The sequence below is a fragment of the Sceloporus occidentalis genome, unplaced genomic scaffold, assembly GCF_023333645.1.
Source record: "Sceloporus occidentalis isolate IW3139 unplaced genomic scaffold, rSceOcc1.0.p SCAF_11, whole genome shotgun sequence".
In the NCBI taxonomy this organism is placed as follows: Eukaryota; Metazoa; Chordata; class Lepidosauria; order Squamata; family Phrynosomatidae; genus Sceloporus; species Sceloporus occidentalis.
This window is the reverse complement of record NW_028316991.1, coordinates 2,685,619-2,703,548: the sequence shown is the minus strand read 5'-3', so window position 1 is coordinate 2,703,548 and position 17,930 is coordinate 2,685,619. Positions and strand designations below refer to the sequence as shown.

Here is a 17,930-nt window from a genome sequence, read left to right as displayed (position 1 = left end):
TTACTATCTCTCTCACTCTCATTCACGCTCTCTCCCACACTCTCTAAGTGCTTCCCTACCTTCTCTGCCGCTTACTTCTGCTGTCAACTTCGGCTTTCCCATTTTCTTCGGCATCTTCTTTCTTCTCTTCCATCTTCAATCTGCTACCTTCTTTCTTCGTCTGCATCTCCGTGGACATAACCCGGCTTGACTCCACAGTTTCTGACTTTTTTTCTGGATTTTGCTCCTGGTTTGCCCTTCGTTTGTGATGCTCTTTAACCCACCGTTTACTGACCCTGATTGTACCCTGCCTGTGTTTACTCCTGCAGTTACAGTTCCAGAATTACGATGGCCTGTAAGGGTCTACGTATGCAAACCTTGCTCTAGTTATATCATAAAAATCATTATTTATTATTTATCACAGGATACAATATGCTTAATTCCCGTGTTTATGAGTGTATTTAAAGATAAAGTGAGAAAAAAAAAAGTGAAAAAGAAAAAATGTGATATACTTCCCGCAGCAGCACTCTTCCTCAGGGTGCAAATGTACAGATAAGCAAATAGTTGGGGCGCAGGTACATGTAAGGGAAGAAAATAAATATATAGTGTAAAAAGTATAAATACTGAAAAATGAGTATAATTGTGGTTGCACTCACAAACGGATAAGATGCTTCAGGCCCTTCAAATTGTGTTGAAAAATATCTTTAATAAGTCTTCATACAGAATCTAAAAAATAAAACTGAACATGGTGCAGTATCCTCAATGAAACAGTTGTTACTATTCAGAATGCACTCACAGTTCGTCCATGCACTGAGTGCATATAAAAGCGATGGGTTAAAGTCCACCAAAAAACTTGATCAAAGGGGGGGTGTCCCGTGTGATCCTTCTGACGCGTTTCGCCGACCAAAATCTTTCTCTTGCGGAAGCCTATACGGCGAAATGCGTCAGAAGGACTTTAACCCATCGCTTTTATATGCACTCAGTGCATGGACCAACTATTTGCTTATCTATTTATTATTTATCACAAATGCTCCCAGGTTAGATTGTTTGGCGTGCTCTGTACTGATCGTCCACTTCTATTAACTTATTTCTATGCAAAGGTGTTGCACGGTGTAGACTTTTACTGCTGCATAATACTGGGATGAAATATGACATCTAGAGCAAATTGAACTGGATGAACATCAGGAGCACATTTGTAGAGACATGACTTTATTAAAATATAAATTTCATGTTAACAGCTTTTAGCTAGAAGGCAAGGAGCAAGGGTTTTACTTTACAATAAAAGATAATCAATCGGTAAGTCATGTATTCAGTTTGAATATTTCAAGCATCAGCAATATGATTTGCAAAATAGGATTTCTACGTGCAAATCTTGCAATACACAAAAGCCAAGGTACCGTAATGACCTGATAAAGAACTAGTAATGGAAATTCACTGCATTATATGTCTATATGATAAAGGTATACGACTAAAGTGCTCACTGTTAGTAGTGCATTACCTTTGGACTTTTAGATACAAAGAGGTATCTAACGAGTTAATGCTAATGCATTAGTACCTCTGTATAATGTTTTTTGTTGTTAGAGTTACCACCACCAACATGGAGATCTAATCAGAAACACAGTAAAGAACAAAAAATCTTAAGTAAGAGCCATCATATATAGTTAACACTTTTCTGCTCCCTGGCTGTACCAAAATATATTAAGGGCTTGGTTACTGGGTTGTAATCTCCAAATGCCATGAGCTATTAGAAATATGCTTTGCCTTTCTCCTGTTAGATCATCAGTAAACGGGATCATATGGGTTGCACTAGTAGCTAAATTCCTATGAACTTAGAGTTATTAAGTCACTTTATAGGAAAAAGCAATGAGTTTCCATCTAAAAGAATATTGCACAGTCTTCCGGCATATTGTGCTCTCTCTCCAGATGGTTTCTGACCAAACTACATTTACAAGCAACATTTTTGGTTTTCTTTATGGCAAAGGAAGCCAATAAGTATATTAATACACGTAGATCTGCGTGCATGCTATTAGGTCAAATTAAGTAAACCCTGAACACATTTTAAAATAATGTGTCTCCCCTTTGATGATTTGGGCATTTTATGCATTATTACAACCTATTACATTAAAGCTCCTTCCAATAACTGAACCTTCTTTTTTTTGGCTGTTACATTGAGGCTTGAGTGGCATAAAAAATATATGTCTCAGAAACACATTTCTCCTTTTTTTACTTCAAGAGAAAACTGCAGGAATTTGCTTTCATAGTCAATGTCAGTTTGTAATGCACCAAAAATAGCATGCCTTTGTAAAAAAAAGATAGTATCTTAAAGTATATTACTTTGTACAATGCCACTAGACACACACCTTTATACCTATCATATATATCATATAGATCAGTGTTGTAGCATATGATGCCATTATTTAAAATCAATAAATACTAATTACAATAATATCTCCATTAGCTTTCATGTAGAACAGTATATATTTGCTATTCTTTCCATTTTACTGTACGGTTGAAAACCTTTAAAACCATTTACATATTGTACTGTTAGTCAGCTCATTTTCAATTTTTGACCAAACCAAGTACCAGATGCACAACTCCACATGAAAGGATAAGCATTTATGTTACAGTTCTATTACTAAACATTCCTTTTTATAGAAACAGTAAAAAAAATTACTCTTAAAGCAGATATATTGTTTGTGTCTGGAATAAAGGGGTTTGAATCATGCCAGAATTGATAGTATGCATCAAAATAAATTTCATAGAACATGTATTAGCATTTTTAAATATATTATTAATTAATTATTATAAATAACATCTGCTATTTCAGCATGCCCTTCATCAGTACAGACAAACATGTATGTATCTTCAGATCAGATCAGCATCGTAACTTGAACCACCTTACGGAAATCACTTGGTTACACATTTTTCAACTGATTTTTTCTAAGCATTTACTCATTACTTAATAAACAAAACAAAAAAAGATGACGATTGAGGGAGTACAAAAAAGAACCAAAACCAAACTCTGGATCCTCAAGTACAAATATGCAGTTTCAGGCATTTGCCAACAAATCTTGTGCTTGCTTACCTTGAAGGTATCAGTTGAAGCAAAGGCAGTAATATCAAGAAAAAATAATGCTATAAGGCTAGGTTTCCACTTGGGTTTTTGTCCTGCGTTATTTTCTTGATGAAAAACGCCATGAAAAACGCCATGAAAACTGCCACTGCATTTACCTGCGTTTTGGCGTTTTTTCTGGCGTTTTAGCCTTTCTGTGGAAATTGCTCTTTTGACCTTAGGCAGTTTTTCCAGCCTTTACACGTTAGAACTGTCACCCAGCTAAAAGGGATTAGGATAAATGGCAAGTATCTGCCCCCTCCTGATGTCATTTTCTTGGTAGAGTTCTACTTAAACGCCCCGGCGGACCCTTTTGTCTCTTTTCTGTGGTTTGTAAGGCCTGCTTTATTCCGAATGTCTGCCTATCTAGGAAGATTGGCCCCAAATGATGGTGCAAATAGTTTGCTGTTGCTTTTGGCACGCAGGATCCAGTTGGGTATGTTTGTTTGTAATGGCATGTTTGTTCCAAATGGTGTAAAATTCAATATGAACTTTGTTTTGTGTGAAACTGTTTGTTTCCAGCCTATTTCTCGTAGGACACACAGATACTGGGTCCATCCTCTGCATTGTTACTGTGGAAAAAAACCCATAAAAAACGCCAAGGCAAAAAACCCACATGGCTTTTTCATGGCGTTTTTTCTCTCCCATAGACTTCTATTGGAGAAAAACGCCAAGATTTCCTTGCAAAAAACGCCAGAGTGTCGACATGCTGCGATTTTGAAAAACTGCCAGAGCCCAAAAAAGCAGAAAAACGCCAAAGAGGACTGAAAAAACGCCAAACAGAAAAACGCCAAGTGGATATGGCATTCTGCGATTTCCTATTGAAGAACAGCTAACATCTGGCCGCAGCGTTTTTTCAAAAAAAAACGCCATGTGGCTGAATTGGCGTTTTTATGGGCGTTTTTAGCACAAAAAAAACAAGTGGAAACCTAGCCTAAATGTGCCAATCCTTACTTAACTTATTACCCTGAATAAGGACAATGAGAAACCTAAATACATAGTCTGTCGAGTTCTTCAGTACAACATGAAATCTGGAATTTGTGATTTTTCACTGGGGTATGCAGCAGCGCAAGTATTTTAGTAATATTTTATTACAGAAAAACAAAAACTGGTATGTTGCTTGCATAATTATTCAACCCCCAGGTTGTCCAGTTTGGTTGATTGCCGTCTGTGGACCACAATTTCTTATTCCTGTCACAGATTTCCAATGGAATTGGAAAGCAGAAAGTTCACTGGTCCGATTAAAATATTTATCTGTTTTGTTCTTGAGCTACTCCAACGTTGCTTTGGCCATGTGAGGTCAATGTCCTGCTTCAGTTTTTCATGGACTCCAGCGTGCTCTTTTCCAGGAGACCTCTTACGATTCCTATCCCCACAAAATGATGCTGCCAGTACCATACTTCTCTGTAAGAATTATGTTTTGAGGCGTACGGCAGTATAGAGTTTGCACCACATATAGCTATTTGAGTTTTTTTATATGATTGACTGGGACACAATTACTCCACTTTCATCTACTGAACTCTGTAGTTCCTTCAAAGTGTTTGAATGCCTCTCTATGGCTTCTGACATAAGTCTCCTTCTTTTGTGGTATGGAATTTTGAAGGACAGCCTTTGCTTGACAGTGTCTGATTTGTTAGTGTCTGAGTTAGTCTATTGGGAGATACATGACAGTCAACGTCTGTAGAATGCTCTATTCTGTTCAGATCCACAGCCTGACCACTGATCCTTCAACAAAAGGTTTTTTCTTGAAACTTGACAACTTTTATGGTTGTTTAGGCGAATGGTAGGTTGTGTTCTGCCCAATTTCGGCAAATGTCCCCATACAATTATTAGTTTAAATTTTTAATATAAAACATCACACAACAACATTTTAGGACCATTTGTAAGTCAGTAATATAAGATGACTGATACAATGTTAGAATATATTTTATTATTATTATTATTATCTTTCATCTGTTTTGGGACTGCAGGCTAGAATTAAGCATGCCATCAGACTTTTTGAGGGAAAATATAGCAAAGTTATTTGGGGATATAAAAAAAATAGTTTTGATGTTTCTAATGTTGTTAAATGTGTTGTATTTATCCATAGAAAAGCACATTTAAGACCTATGGTGAATTAATCTAATTTCAGAGAACACCTCTGAGAATCACAAGCATGGTTTTAATGAGCAACATTTTCTAAAAGTAACACAGTTAAAAAATTATCATACCCTTTTAAATAACTATGGGCATAAGTGTTAAATGCTTCCATCTACAGATATATGTATTTAAAAAATGAATTCCTATACTAAATATTCACACCACAACCATGTGTTCTGACTGGAATTAATTCCCATTCTTGTTGATTATTGAATACATTACAGGAAACAGATGGTCAGAGGCAAGGATTGGAGCAGTTATGAGGAGCATGCTGCTTTATAATATATCCTGATCAGCACTGGACATCCATTTGGCTAAAGTCACAAAAATGCATGCGCAATATACCTAGGTGTTAATGACATTGGTTTACTAGCTTAGTGACAATATGTTGTAAATAACTTTTTTGAAAAGTGAGTGATCCATTTTTGGGATTGTGTGTTGAATATTTGGATTTACACCCAGACATTTATCAGTGATAGATGTATCAGTGATACATAAGTGATTCTATTTCCTTCTCTATGTTTATGAAATTAACAAACCCAGATACACAAATTATTAATATATACCATAAAGTCTACAGAACAGGGACCTTTGCTTATGGATCTATTGTACCTCATCAAAATGTCTGTATGACTACTGTACTTTTTATAGGACTGTCTTCTCTAATATACTGTATAGCATTAAGTACATTCTGTTAGCACTAAATAAATAAAAGCACACATACATATATAACATTTCAAAATGGAATTCTTTAATTCTGCTTTAGTTGTTATTTTTTTCCTCTGCTGGTCTATCGCTGAAAAGGATATTACTGCATTAATGTTTAATACAGATAAACCGTTAAAGAAATTTACATTTTAGATTTAGATACTGAGAGAGAAATATACCCTTGTAATTCTCTCTGTTGAGTCAATAAAGTAATATTTTCATGTTATATCTACACCTATGTGTATATACATAAATCTGTCTTTACAATGTTGTGCTTGCAATGACCTGCCATGGACAGAAGACAGAATAGGTCTCACTAAGTGAGAGATAAAAATATGGATGTGCTTTGAGCACTTTACAGCTAGTACCCAAATGGCTAACTGAAAGAGAATAAATCTACTATTTGCTTCTAAAATATCATGACCTTGCTATAGAGTTCAATACAGTATGTCAAAGTTATAATACTGAGTGAGTGTTCATCTTTTTGACTTGTGCCAGACAGCATCAAATCAGTAGTACCTATGGTCCACAATTTTTGAAACAATAGCATTGCAACCCATGTACTCTCTGTAATTAAGACTCAGGATCAATATTCTGTTGTTTATTTGGTTGTTTTACATGGGACAGGTTTACCATCCTTAATGAATTCCTAATTAGTAAATTATAGCACCATTCAGCAGGTTATTTCATAAATATCAGATGCAGTTATGTATCCATCCAGATGTTATTGAACATTTATTATCATCTTCATCATCCACTTGTACATTGAGACATTTCATAGAGAATGTTGTACAAAGGCTACAACTTTCCAGGGCTGGAACCAGCAGTCTGGGCAGCTCTTGTAAAATAAAGCCCCAAGGTGCCGACTTAATATCACTGGGAATCATAAATTGATTAACTAGATGTATGGAGAGTGACTTGACATATCCACTGTTCCAAGGTCTATAAATGTTTTGCATTGTCCTTCTCGCCTTAGCTGGATCTGTAAGGGTCAACATACCTTCCAGTGAACATTACTCCAATTAATAGGGGGAATGGGTTAAATGGATATTGCACTTTGACCTTCTGAAGCTGCCATGATTGGCACCAAAGTTTTACCAAATGGCCAAATCATGCATCTGGCACATCTCTCTCCCAATCTTCATTATGGTTGTTAGATCACTCAAAACATTTTAATTATATATATATATATATATATATATATATATATATATACACACACATCTATTTCTATTTGGTTGAACATGAAGGAGACAAACAAGCACAATTCAATGTATGGAACCACACAATGAACACCATGTTCTTAAAAGCAGTAAGGAAAATGACATCCTCTTTGCTTGATTTATTGACAGAGAAAATGATTTAATAATCACCTAAAGGTGACAGCTTTTTAGCAGAAAGTTGGATCTTTAACAGCACAAGCAAAGAAAACTGCACCTTTTGTGTCTTAACCACAAGGAAAAGCAATTCAGCCATCAATACAAAATCTTACCAGAACACCCCTGATAAGATGCCTGCAGGATATAAATACAAGTATTTAATTAAGACCATAATCAAATACTCATGCCAAAAAAATAGCCTTTTCTTTGTGGGATGAACTGTATGGCAGATCACGTCCATAAATAAATATGCATCAGTTTATTAAACTGGTTTTATACAGTCACACTGCCACAAGGTATCCCTGGCACTGCAGCAGCAGTGGACTAAAATCCCCATCATGCTAATGCATGATGGGAGTTGTACATCACAACAGTTGTAGCTGGAGTAACAAGGCTTGGCTATCCCTGTATAGTCTTGTATGGAGCTGCCAAGCCTGTGACACCTGAGGTCACTTTTGAGACTGGATTTAGATATGATGACAAAACATTAAAGCCACTAGTGCAATAATACCAGGCATGACATTCAATCGGATAGTCTCCCCTATCCTGCCAGTTGAACAAGATTAAAATAAGAACATAGTTGCAGCAAATGACAAGAACACATTAATAATATAGCACAGAGAATCCAATCATTTTAAGAGCAGCGAACCTAACATTCAGAGCCATCTTACGTTAGCACTAGACAAAGCAACATATCCTTCAAATCAGGGATTCCACTCCAAGTTCTTACTGTGGTGGAAGTGCTGGTAGGCAATCAATGCGTTCTGCTGCTATTTTAAAACATTAATAAGATGATTGGAGAGAAGTGGCCATTTAGGTTCTACTCACCATCTGTAAAGAGCAGAGGAAAATCAACGTGCATCGCCCAGTACAACAGCCCATGGTGTGAAGAAAGGCTCACAGTGACCTGGGGTGCTGAAGTAGCGCTGGACAGCTCCTAAGGCGCAGCTCCACTTTCTTACGGCTGCTGCAGCTGGAGGATTCAGCACCTGCAGGAACAGCCCAGCAGACTGTAAATCCCGGTGTAGTATTCCAATGATTCATTCAATAGAATCAGAACAAGGAGGCTACAATCCTGCTACGAAATCCGGATGAGTATGCAATAATCCCATAGAGCACCCCAAATACCCAAACACCAAATAAGAACAAGCACTGTAATCCAATACTCAGAGATCTCCTTTCTTTCTTCCCTTTTTCCCCGATTGACTTTTCTCTGCTTATGAGCCGGATGAAGGCTCTCTACTGCCATCTAGTGTGCTAACACAGTATCAACTCCCCAAGGTTTTACAGCATCTTGGTGTCTTGTATGAAGCTATCTTGTATCAATTATAAAATTATTATTATTATTAATAGTAGTAGTATAATTCATTATAATTACTATTATTGTTGTTGTTATTATCTTTTATTTATATACCACCAACAATTTACATAGATCTTCTTGCAATACATACATTCAAAGGTTATAACCAAAGTAAAATTTACAGAAATTCTGGAAATCAGTGTATATGCTTTTTTTCTGGTCATACACATTAATACTTACTCAAAAAAAAATAAATGCAAATTTTGTTGTAAGTTATAAAATTAGATAAAGCCATCAACAAAGTGATAGACAGAACAAATATTAATAATTTTAGTTTTTAAGAAGGGATGTGTGTCTGTGGACAACTGTACATCCTGTCCAAAGAAGTAATAATTCTTGTATTCTACCCAGATATATCATATAACAGCATTCACTTTAATTTGAGTCAATTTACAGCAATGCAAGCTTTAATGTGAATATAGTATAGTGTGTAGTTATTTTGAGATGCCACTTTGAATGGTATATAGTAGGTTGTTACATTAAGACTAAATCTTTGGTTTTGAATTATCTCAGTGTGTTTCTGTAGGTTCTACTGTGAGAAGGGCAGAAAGACCTGACTATTTTATTCTACTCAGACAGCCTCAGACTTGCATTTTTCTTTACTTTTAAACTTTTGCTCCCCATGTTCTTTTCTATTTAAACAACCTCATATCACTGTATTATCATTGGCATACTCTGTATAATATCCAGCTCTGCCATATTTAAATGTATATATATAATCTAGAACATTTTTGACCCATTTGTTTTTGGGCAATGAATTTCGCTCCATGCCTTTTTGGTTCAGCCACGAATTTGGGTGGCATTTTTGTTTTGAGAATTAAATTAGTTGCCTGGTGCCCACATTCACTCTCATTCACTCTATCTGTCATGCTGCCTAAATATTTCCCAACCTTTTCTGCCAACCACTTTCGCTTCTGCCGACCATCTTCTCTCCTATCGTCTATCTGTAATCTGCTATCTTCGTCTACATTTCCGCGGATATAACCCGGCAGGAACTGGTGCTTGCGGTGATGGCTTCTCCTTGATCCTCAAATCAGGGAGGAGGACCTCACCGAAAGCTCCAATTGAGGGCAATATGGCGGCAATTGTGGTGACATCTTCCCCCTGATCCACCGATTGGTGCAGAGGAAGTCACCACAATAAGCACCATTTTTGCAGAAGTTCCTGTCGTGTTATGTCCGCGGAGATGCAGATGAAGAAAGAAGGTAGCATATTGAAGATAGAAGAGAATGGAGAAGATAGAAGATGAAGAAATAGAAGATGAAGAAGATGTGGAAGAAGATGCGGTAGTGGATGTGGTCGGCAGAAATCTAAGTGGTCGGCAAAGAAGGTAGGGAAACATTTAGAGAGGTAAGAGAGTGAACGAGTGTGAGAAAGTTAGTGAGAATGTCAGTGTGATAGAAGAGAAGGGAGAAAATAGAAGATGAAAAAATAGAAGATGAAGAAGATGCGAAAGTGGAAGTGGTCGGCAGAAGTGGAAGTGGTCAGCAAAGAAGGTAAGGAAACATTTAGGGTGAGAGAGTGAACAAGTGTGAGAAAGTAAATAATAAAAAGTAAATATAAATAACATTCATTTTCATGGTAGTTCTTCATGGAAGTTAATACAGAATATTGTCATATCTCATTTGCATCATAATACTCTTGGTTTCTGAATGCACAATGAAATGTAGAATTTAGATGTGCTTTTAGCGCTCCCTAGTGGTTATGGTTTGTAAATTCCATATGTCTAATGTTCTCAATTTTTAAAATGTAGAGTTTATGCAGGTATAAAAAAAACTGGGACCATAAGTCTGGCTAAAAATGCAGGTAGTAAGGCACTTTATTAACCTATATTTTGAGCTTTATATGTAGTAAAGTGCATGCAGACCGGCAGGTACCATAGGTGGAATGGTTGTAAACAGGGCATAACAAGATTTTACTTAGAGAAACAAAAGGGTAAGGAGAGACCTGCTCAAATGAGAAGGAAAGGTGAACGTAAGAAGGATGGGGAGCGTTTACACGTACATTCATAGGCATCCCTGAAGAATTGGGTTTTGAGGGATTATTTCAAGGACCAAAGGCAGGGGGAAAGAAGGACATTCCAGAAGATTCGGGCAGGCCAGCGTGCAAAAGAACTAAAAAACAGAGCGGAGAACAGATGAAGATCATCGGATTATGGGAGAGATGGGGTATTTGGAGATGAGTGAGGAGATGTAGGAAGGGGACCACTATGAAGAGGTTTGAAAGTAAAAGTAAGGATTTTGAAATGAATCTTGAATTGTACAGGCAACCAGTGATACATGAGTGAGGCAGCAGCAATGAGAAAATATAAATAATTGTGGGAAAGTACAGCTATTATTCCAGATTATTGCATTGTCAAATAGAGCTCATTTATTAAGATTCTGAAACCCAGGCAGGGTAAATGAGAACTATGTTTGTCTAGATTCTCTTTTCCCTTGATCCCAATATTAAACTTGTCCTCACAATTAGGTTCTAAATGACCTCCTCAATATTCCACTTCCCTATTGAACACAATTTAATATAGCAACATCAAAGATGAGTCATTCTAATTGCAGAATGAAAAGTCAAAAATTAATTTTCCATGTTGTTTCTGTGAACATGTTCATCCGTTTACTGTCTAGATCACTAATGATCTATGTTATCTAGTGATGGGTCTTTAATGACCCTGAGTCATGCAGTCTTGAATTATCTGGTTATTCAAATATATCTCAGTTATAACAGTGTAATAATAGGTAGCTTTTTTATTATTATTATGTATTTTGGTACACAATAAAGCATTTAGTTTAGAATTTCAGCTACACTTTATATATTTGAACTAACTACAACCTAAGAACAACATTGTGAATTTAGTATAAAGCAGATTAAAAAAAACTTCAGCTGTTTTAATCACAACTCAAGGACAAAAAGATTGTTAAGCTATATTCCCAGACGGCAGGGATTTGTTTAGAGAAAAAGACGCTAGAAGCAATATTGTTAAGCTCTTTCTGAATTTAAATATTAATTACCTCAATAATAAAATGAATGTTCAAATTTCATTTTGCATACACACACACACACATTTTTAAGAGACACTAACATATATTGACACTTACTCATTTAGATTACATATTTATTCTTTCTGAGAGTGAGCCTATCTTATTATTTCTTCGCATTACAAGTCATTGGAAGCACTCGGGCAAATTACCTTTGAAGTGAATTAGTGTGCCGCTGAACTTGGACTATGTTCAGATATATATTTATATAAGTAACTTTTAGGGATATTAAAGCACTGTCCTCTAGAATGTCTCCAAAACAAAATCATGAAAATACAGTCTAGCTCAATTGGAGTACTCTATGGCTATACTTTGCTAGCCTAAATACCCACTAACTTAACTAAGCCAGGCTCTGGAAAGCCTCTCCCAAACAAAACACACAGATCCAGAAAGATAATGCCACACTTGGCTCAGGGATCCTCTCTCCTTGACCGTTTCTCCAAATCTGTCGCTAGAGGGAGTTTGCATGTCTATCACCTGTACCTGATGCAAGCTTCATAAGAATCCTGGACTGGATCATGCAGACATCCAGTCTATTGCAAAAACTGGAGTTGGAGTATTGCCCCACCCTACTTTACAAATGCTTCACCCCAGGGACCCATATACACAATTCACACATTATCTGGGCATAGAATCCACACAACACACATCTCCCTGGGTCGTAGCAGTATCATATTTATATACGTATATATATATATATATATATATAGTGACACACCAAGGAGACAATTTGTGTGCATACTTAGATGCTTTGTGGGTACAGCAATTAGAGACCAGAGTGGGCAAAGGAGTCATTCACCTTCATTTGAAAAAGATAGGAAGATTGTCCAGTCTGTCAGTGTTTGATAAAGCATACAAGAGGTGCAAAAGGTAGACATCCAAGTGAGATTCAAATGAGTGGATAGGAAGTTTCCCTGTGATCCTAGGGCAATAAGAGGCCCTGGAAGAATATATCCAAGCCAAGCAAGGCAGTACCTGCCTGGACCAATGTGTGGCTTCTGGGAGGCTTTCTAAAAGCTGGCTTAGGTGTCTGCTGTCAAATGAGTACATGAAATGGTTTGAGGTTTTAAAATGAGCTTTGTAAAATCAGATCATTTGACAGATTTCAATCTGTATACAATGGAAATATACTGCACTGTTATATGATGTAAATATCTTTATCAGACATTTTCAACAGAGAAACAAATATGTTGTCTTTTATAGATAACAAAAAATTGCAAAAGGCAAGTGAATTTTATGATTAATATGTAACTTCATAATCCTAGGCACAAATAACCTTTCTGATAGCAAATGCATCCAAGGTGAATAGTTAAGATCTAAAAATCATTTTTGTGACAACCAGGATAAAACCTACAAAACTGTAGTATAACAGTATTCTCAGGTGCCTTGTAAGGTACATAACTCCCTTGTATGGTACAAAAATAACTGGGTATGTCTAGTTACATGATTAACCAATATTAACTAATAATATAACTTATTAACTAATGCATACATAACAATAACAATTCAGCCAACACATGGGGGGCCTTCATACCAACCTACAACCACATTATCATTAAAGTCAATTTGTGGAGCATCCATAAGTTGCACTAATACAGATTTCTCCCATTAAATTGCAAAGGGACCATAAAAGATTAACTTGCAAGGAAAGGTCTTCTGGAAGCACCATTACATAAGATAAAAATAAATACTGCTCCATCCACCCGAAAGGTTCTCTCAAAAGTATATACCGTGTTTCCCCGATAGTAAGACACCCCCGATAGTAAGACGTATCGGGAGTTTCAGAGGGGTCAGCTAATATAAGCCGTACCCCGAAAGTAAGACATATGTCTTACTTTCGGGGAAACACGGGGGATTTGCCTACGGCCTACGGCCGCATTAACGCAGGGCATAAGGGGCGCCTGCCCCTTAGGCCCGCCGCACCTGCGACCGGGTCCGCCACTCTAAGGGGCCGGGAAGTCCCCACCAAGGCCGGCCTTACGTGTCTGCGGCCGCACAGGATTTAAATTAAAACATCGGGGTTTTTTTTTTAACTTTATTTAACATCCTCCATGTTAAATAAAGTTAAAAAAAACTTTATTTAACATGGAGGATGTTAAATAAAGTTTTTTTAACTTTATTTAACATGGAGGATGTTAAATAAAGTTTTTTTAACTTTATTTAACATGGAGGATGTTAAATAAAGTTGAAAAAAAACCCCGATGTTTTTATTTAAACCCTGTGCGGCCGCAGACCCCTAAGGCCGGCCCCTTAGAGCAGGGCCGACCTTTGGGGTGTGCGACCGCACAGGGCGCCACACTCCAGGGGGTGCCAACCTGCGGCACCCGGCACCCCTCCAGAGACGGACAGTAATGTCCGCCGCTGGAGGAGCAGGCTCGCAAGGGAGCGGTATCGGAGGTCTTTAACAGACCTCCGGCTCCCTTGAGTGATTTTAAGCCGGGTTCAACCCGGCTTAAAATCACTCAAGGGAGCCGGAGGTCTGTTAATGACCTCCGATACCGCTCCCTTGTGATCTGCGCGGCAACAGCTGTTGTGCGCCGGGGTTTCTTGTCAGATCCCGGCGCACAACACTGAAGCCGCGCCCACCGCTGTCCGTGCCCTCTGACCCGGAAGGAGACAAGAACTGGCGAAGAGGAGGAAAAGAAGCTGAAAGAAGAAAGGAAAGGTAGGAAAGCATTAAATTCGAAAAAATTTTCCCAATATAAGACATACCCCGAAAGTAAGACATAGTGGGGCTTTTAGGGATAAAAAGAAAGTAAGACGCTGTCTTACTTTCGGGGAAACACGGTAGAGCTTAATGGTTCTATTAATTGTTCTATAAAATAACCTTATCAGATTCCAGTTTCCTGCGCCCAACCAACACTTGCTTGGTGCACAAAATGGAGTGCATAAGATTTTGTCTAGCCATTCCAATAACTCTTATAAAACTTTTGCGCCCCCCCCCCCAATCCCTGGACCATAGGCACAAGCAAAAGGAGGCAATGGCAGAGATCAAAATTAGTATCAGAGCTGAGGTCAACATCCAACATCCAGAATATCCAGAAACAAGGTCAAAGCCAGGCCAAGTTTTATACCTGAGAAATCAGTCTGTATTTGGAACACAGTATAAAGGGCTTGACAAATGCAGAATCTGGAACAAGTCAAAAGGTCATGCAAAGTCTCTCAGAAACTTGTTTGCATAGGCACTGAGTAGAAGAAGAGGTAGGTTAAAAAAAGAGATGATTTGCTGGCTGATGGAGTGATGTTGTTCAGGTGTGGTGGCTAAAATCATGCAGCTTCACTTTTCCAACACTGAAGTGCAGCACAGTTAAACCTATCACCCAGTTTTGATAAAAGCAAAATGGAGAGCATAAGCACAAAAGGAGAGGGAGGAAAACCCTTGAGCATAAAATATAGTTTTTATAATATACATCTTCAAATCTTAAAAACATCAAAAATCAAAGAATCAAAACCTGTTCACAGTTCTTGTACTCCAGACAGCGTTGGTCTTTTTTCCAGAGAGTTCAAGGCTGGAAAGAAGACAGGGCTCTGAAGAGGGGGGGTGCAATAATGACCGAAGAGTGACTGTGTGAATTTATGGTGTGTTAGTTTGAGTTAATGTGAGTGTATGGTGTTAGCGTGTGTTTGTGTTACTGTATGGTGTTTAAGTGTGTCAGCATACGGTGTTACCATGTGTGCTGTAGGGTCTGCGTGTGTTTTTAGCAAGTATATGGTGTTAGGATGTGTGTGAGAGTGTATAGTGCCACTCTGAATCCATGATATGCCTTATACCCTCCTATATGCCACTCTGCTTCCCTGATATGCCTTATACCCTCCTATATGCCACTCTGCCTCCCAGAAATGCCTTATGCCACTCTTATGCATTTAGGGGGTTAGAAGGCATATCATAAGACAGAGTGGCATATAAGGGGTATACAGCATTTCTGGAGGCAGAGTGGCATTTAGGGGGTTAAAAGGCATTTCTGGAGGCAGAGTGGCATACAGGGGGTTAAAAGGCATATCATGGGGCACTCTGCCCCCATCATGGGACTGCCTGGTGTCTGGTGGGAGCAGCGAGTATTCCGCCGGAACTTCTTGTCACGGGTACAGGACCAGCAATGCAGGAACTTGGTATCATCCACCGGTTACAGGAGCAGAGCAGGATACAGGTAGCAATAGGCAAAAGAGTAGTCGTAACACGGAGCCGAGGACAGGATAATCAAAACAAGCCAGGTCAAATGCAGGAGATAGACAGGAACTTCAAAGACAAGCCAAGGTCAAAAGCCAAAATCACGATGTAAGAAATTTATTAACCACAGCCAACATGCACAATGCACTTTCACAGGCACTGATCTAGTGCAACAGCCAGGTTTAAATAGACATACTAATTGAATTTCCCGCCCCACATGAAACGGAGGCTTGGAACGCAGTGTGGTCCCTATAAGAGGCCACACGGTCTCTTCTTTGGCAGCCGGGGAAGGTATGCAAGTTGCCGGCACTTTCACTGGCGCTCGGTGATAGACGCCGGTGGAAGTGCCGGCAGCAGCTGAGGTTACCAGACAGGAGGATCCAGGTCCCCTGCAGCGCTGCGGGGGATCTGGATCTTAGTCTTATAGTCAGACCTCATTTGAGGTCTGATTAGAAGACAACCTCGATTATAAGACGAGGGAAAATTTTCAGAGCATTTGCTCTGAAAAAACCTTGCCTTATAATCAAGCAAATATGGTATTTAACATAACAATTCAACTTACAGAAACAAGGACACTTTGCCAAAAGTCAATTACCACTTGTTAAGCTTTTATGACATTTATAACAATAAATGTCCATCCTTGTTTTTGGAGTTATACAAATTACAGGTGCAAGCTAAGCATGATATTCTATTGCTATATACCCCAAAGTATATATGGCAAACAATATACTTAATAGTGGATTGTGTTAACAAACTGATTCTGGTGCAAATTTTAAAAATTTGGTCTATCACAATAGAAACCAATGAAATGGTCTCATGATTATGAACATACAATTTCCCTGCTATTATGACTTTTCAAACCTTGTACCAAAAGCCAAGGTTGAATTTTCCTCAATATTTCTTCAAGGAATGCTTGCGTCTAAAGAGTTTTTCAAGGTTATTCTTAACGGTCAAATAAAATCATCAACTACCGATCATTAAGGAATATCTGGCTGTATGCTTAATGGGACACTGTAGCCCTTATATGCCCTATACTGCGTATGCTAGCTGAGTGCACCGTTTAAATGTAAGTGTGGTACAGATTGCAAATGCATTGGTAGATTCTGCAGAATCCCTTGCCCCTTTCCCAGCTGCCGATCCATTTCATCAAACAATAAAGGAACTCTGCATATTGGGAGCTTAATCAGGGACATATTAACCTTGGACCCTAGGCTTGATCCAGGGCAGCTCACCCATTTGCCCCTCCATGGCTGCCATCCGCATTGCAGAGTGCCCGCACAGCCTTCGTAGTATCAGATCAGAGATCTCCCTTCTCACTGGATCATTGAGTAGTAGCATTAAGTAGGTTGATCTGCCCCACGGTTTTGCTGCCCCAGAGTACGTTGCTGGATTTAATGAATATACAAATTCACTCATTGTTCAAGAGGCAGCTTGGGACTTCTGAGTGAACCTTTAAAGCATTTTACAAAGCACTGCGCTTAGTTGCATTGAAATGTTTAATTCTAGTTATGTGACAGAAAAGGCTAAAAAAGCAAGATAAGATTTTCTAAAAATCCGGAAAATGTATATAACTGTCTCTAGTACTCTTCATTTACCACTGTGCTTCTTTGTTTGGAAATCTTGTTTAAATATTTTCCGCCTTTAAGGCATGTCATAACAAGTTCTCACCCTACATACCACTGATCTTGTTGCATTATTTCTACAGTTGGCATGCGTTTCTGTCACAAAGTTGCCAAACAGCTTGCCGATAAACAACAGGTATTTTCAGTTAGAGCAACAAAGGCGTTGTTCCAAGTTCTGCATGATGTGTTTGTTGAGATATTTTACTATATTAGCAAATAATGTTACTATTTTTACATACTCCTTTTGTTTCAATTGATCATTCCAGTTCTAACAACAGAAGGCTGGCAAAACGGCCAGCGGGCAATTGCCCCCTTTTGCTGCTCTGACTTAAACATTGTGGGTCAGCACCTGGAAACTTGTGTTCACCTTGCAATTTCACGTGTATTAGCACTTAAATCATCACTGCACCATTTCTGTCCTCTTTCTATTT

The 17,930-nt window shown here is 38.3% G+C and overlaps 1 protein-coding gene across 1 annotated transcript in view; it reads right to left on the bottom strand.

The window, feature by feature from the left end:
• LOC149305435 (sodium/potassium-transporting ATPase subunit beta-1-interacting protein 3) overlaps positions 1-8,199 on the bottom strand; it is a 180,854-nt gene extending 172,655 nt beyond the window's left edge. Inside the window, exon 1 of the mRNA XM_089477506.1 lies at positions 8,146-8,199. Within this exon, the coding sequence (XP_089333632.1) occupies positions 8,146-8,199 (54 nt within the window). The remainder of the gene's footprint in view (positions 1-8,145) is intronic.
• Positions 8,200-17,930: the final 9,731 nt, after the last annotated feature.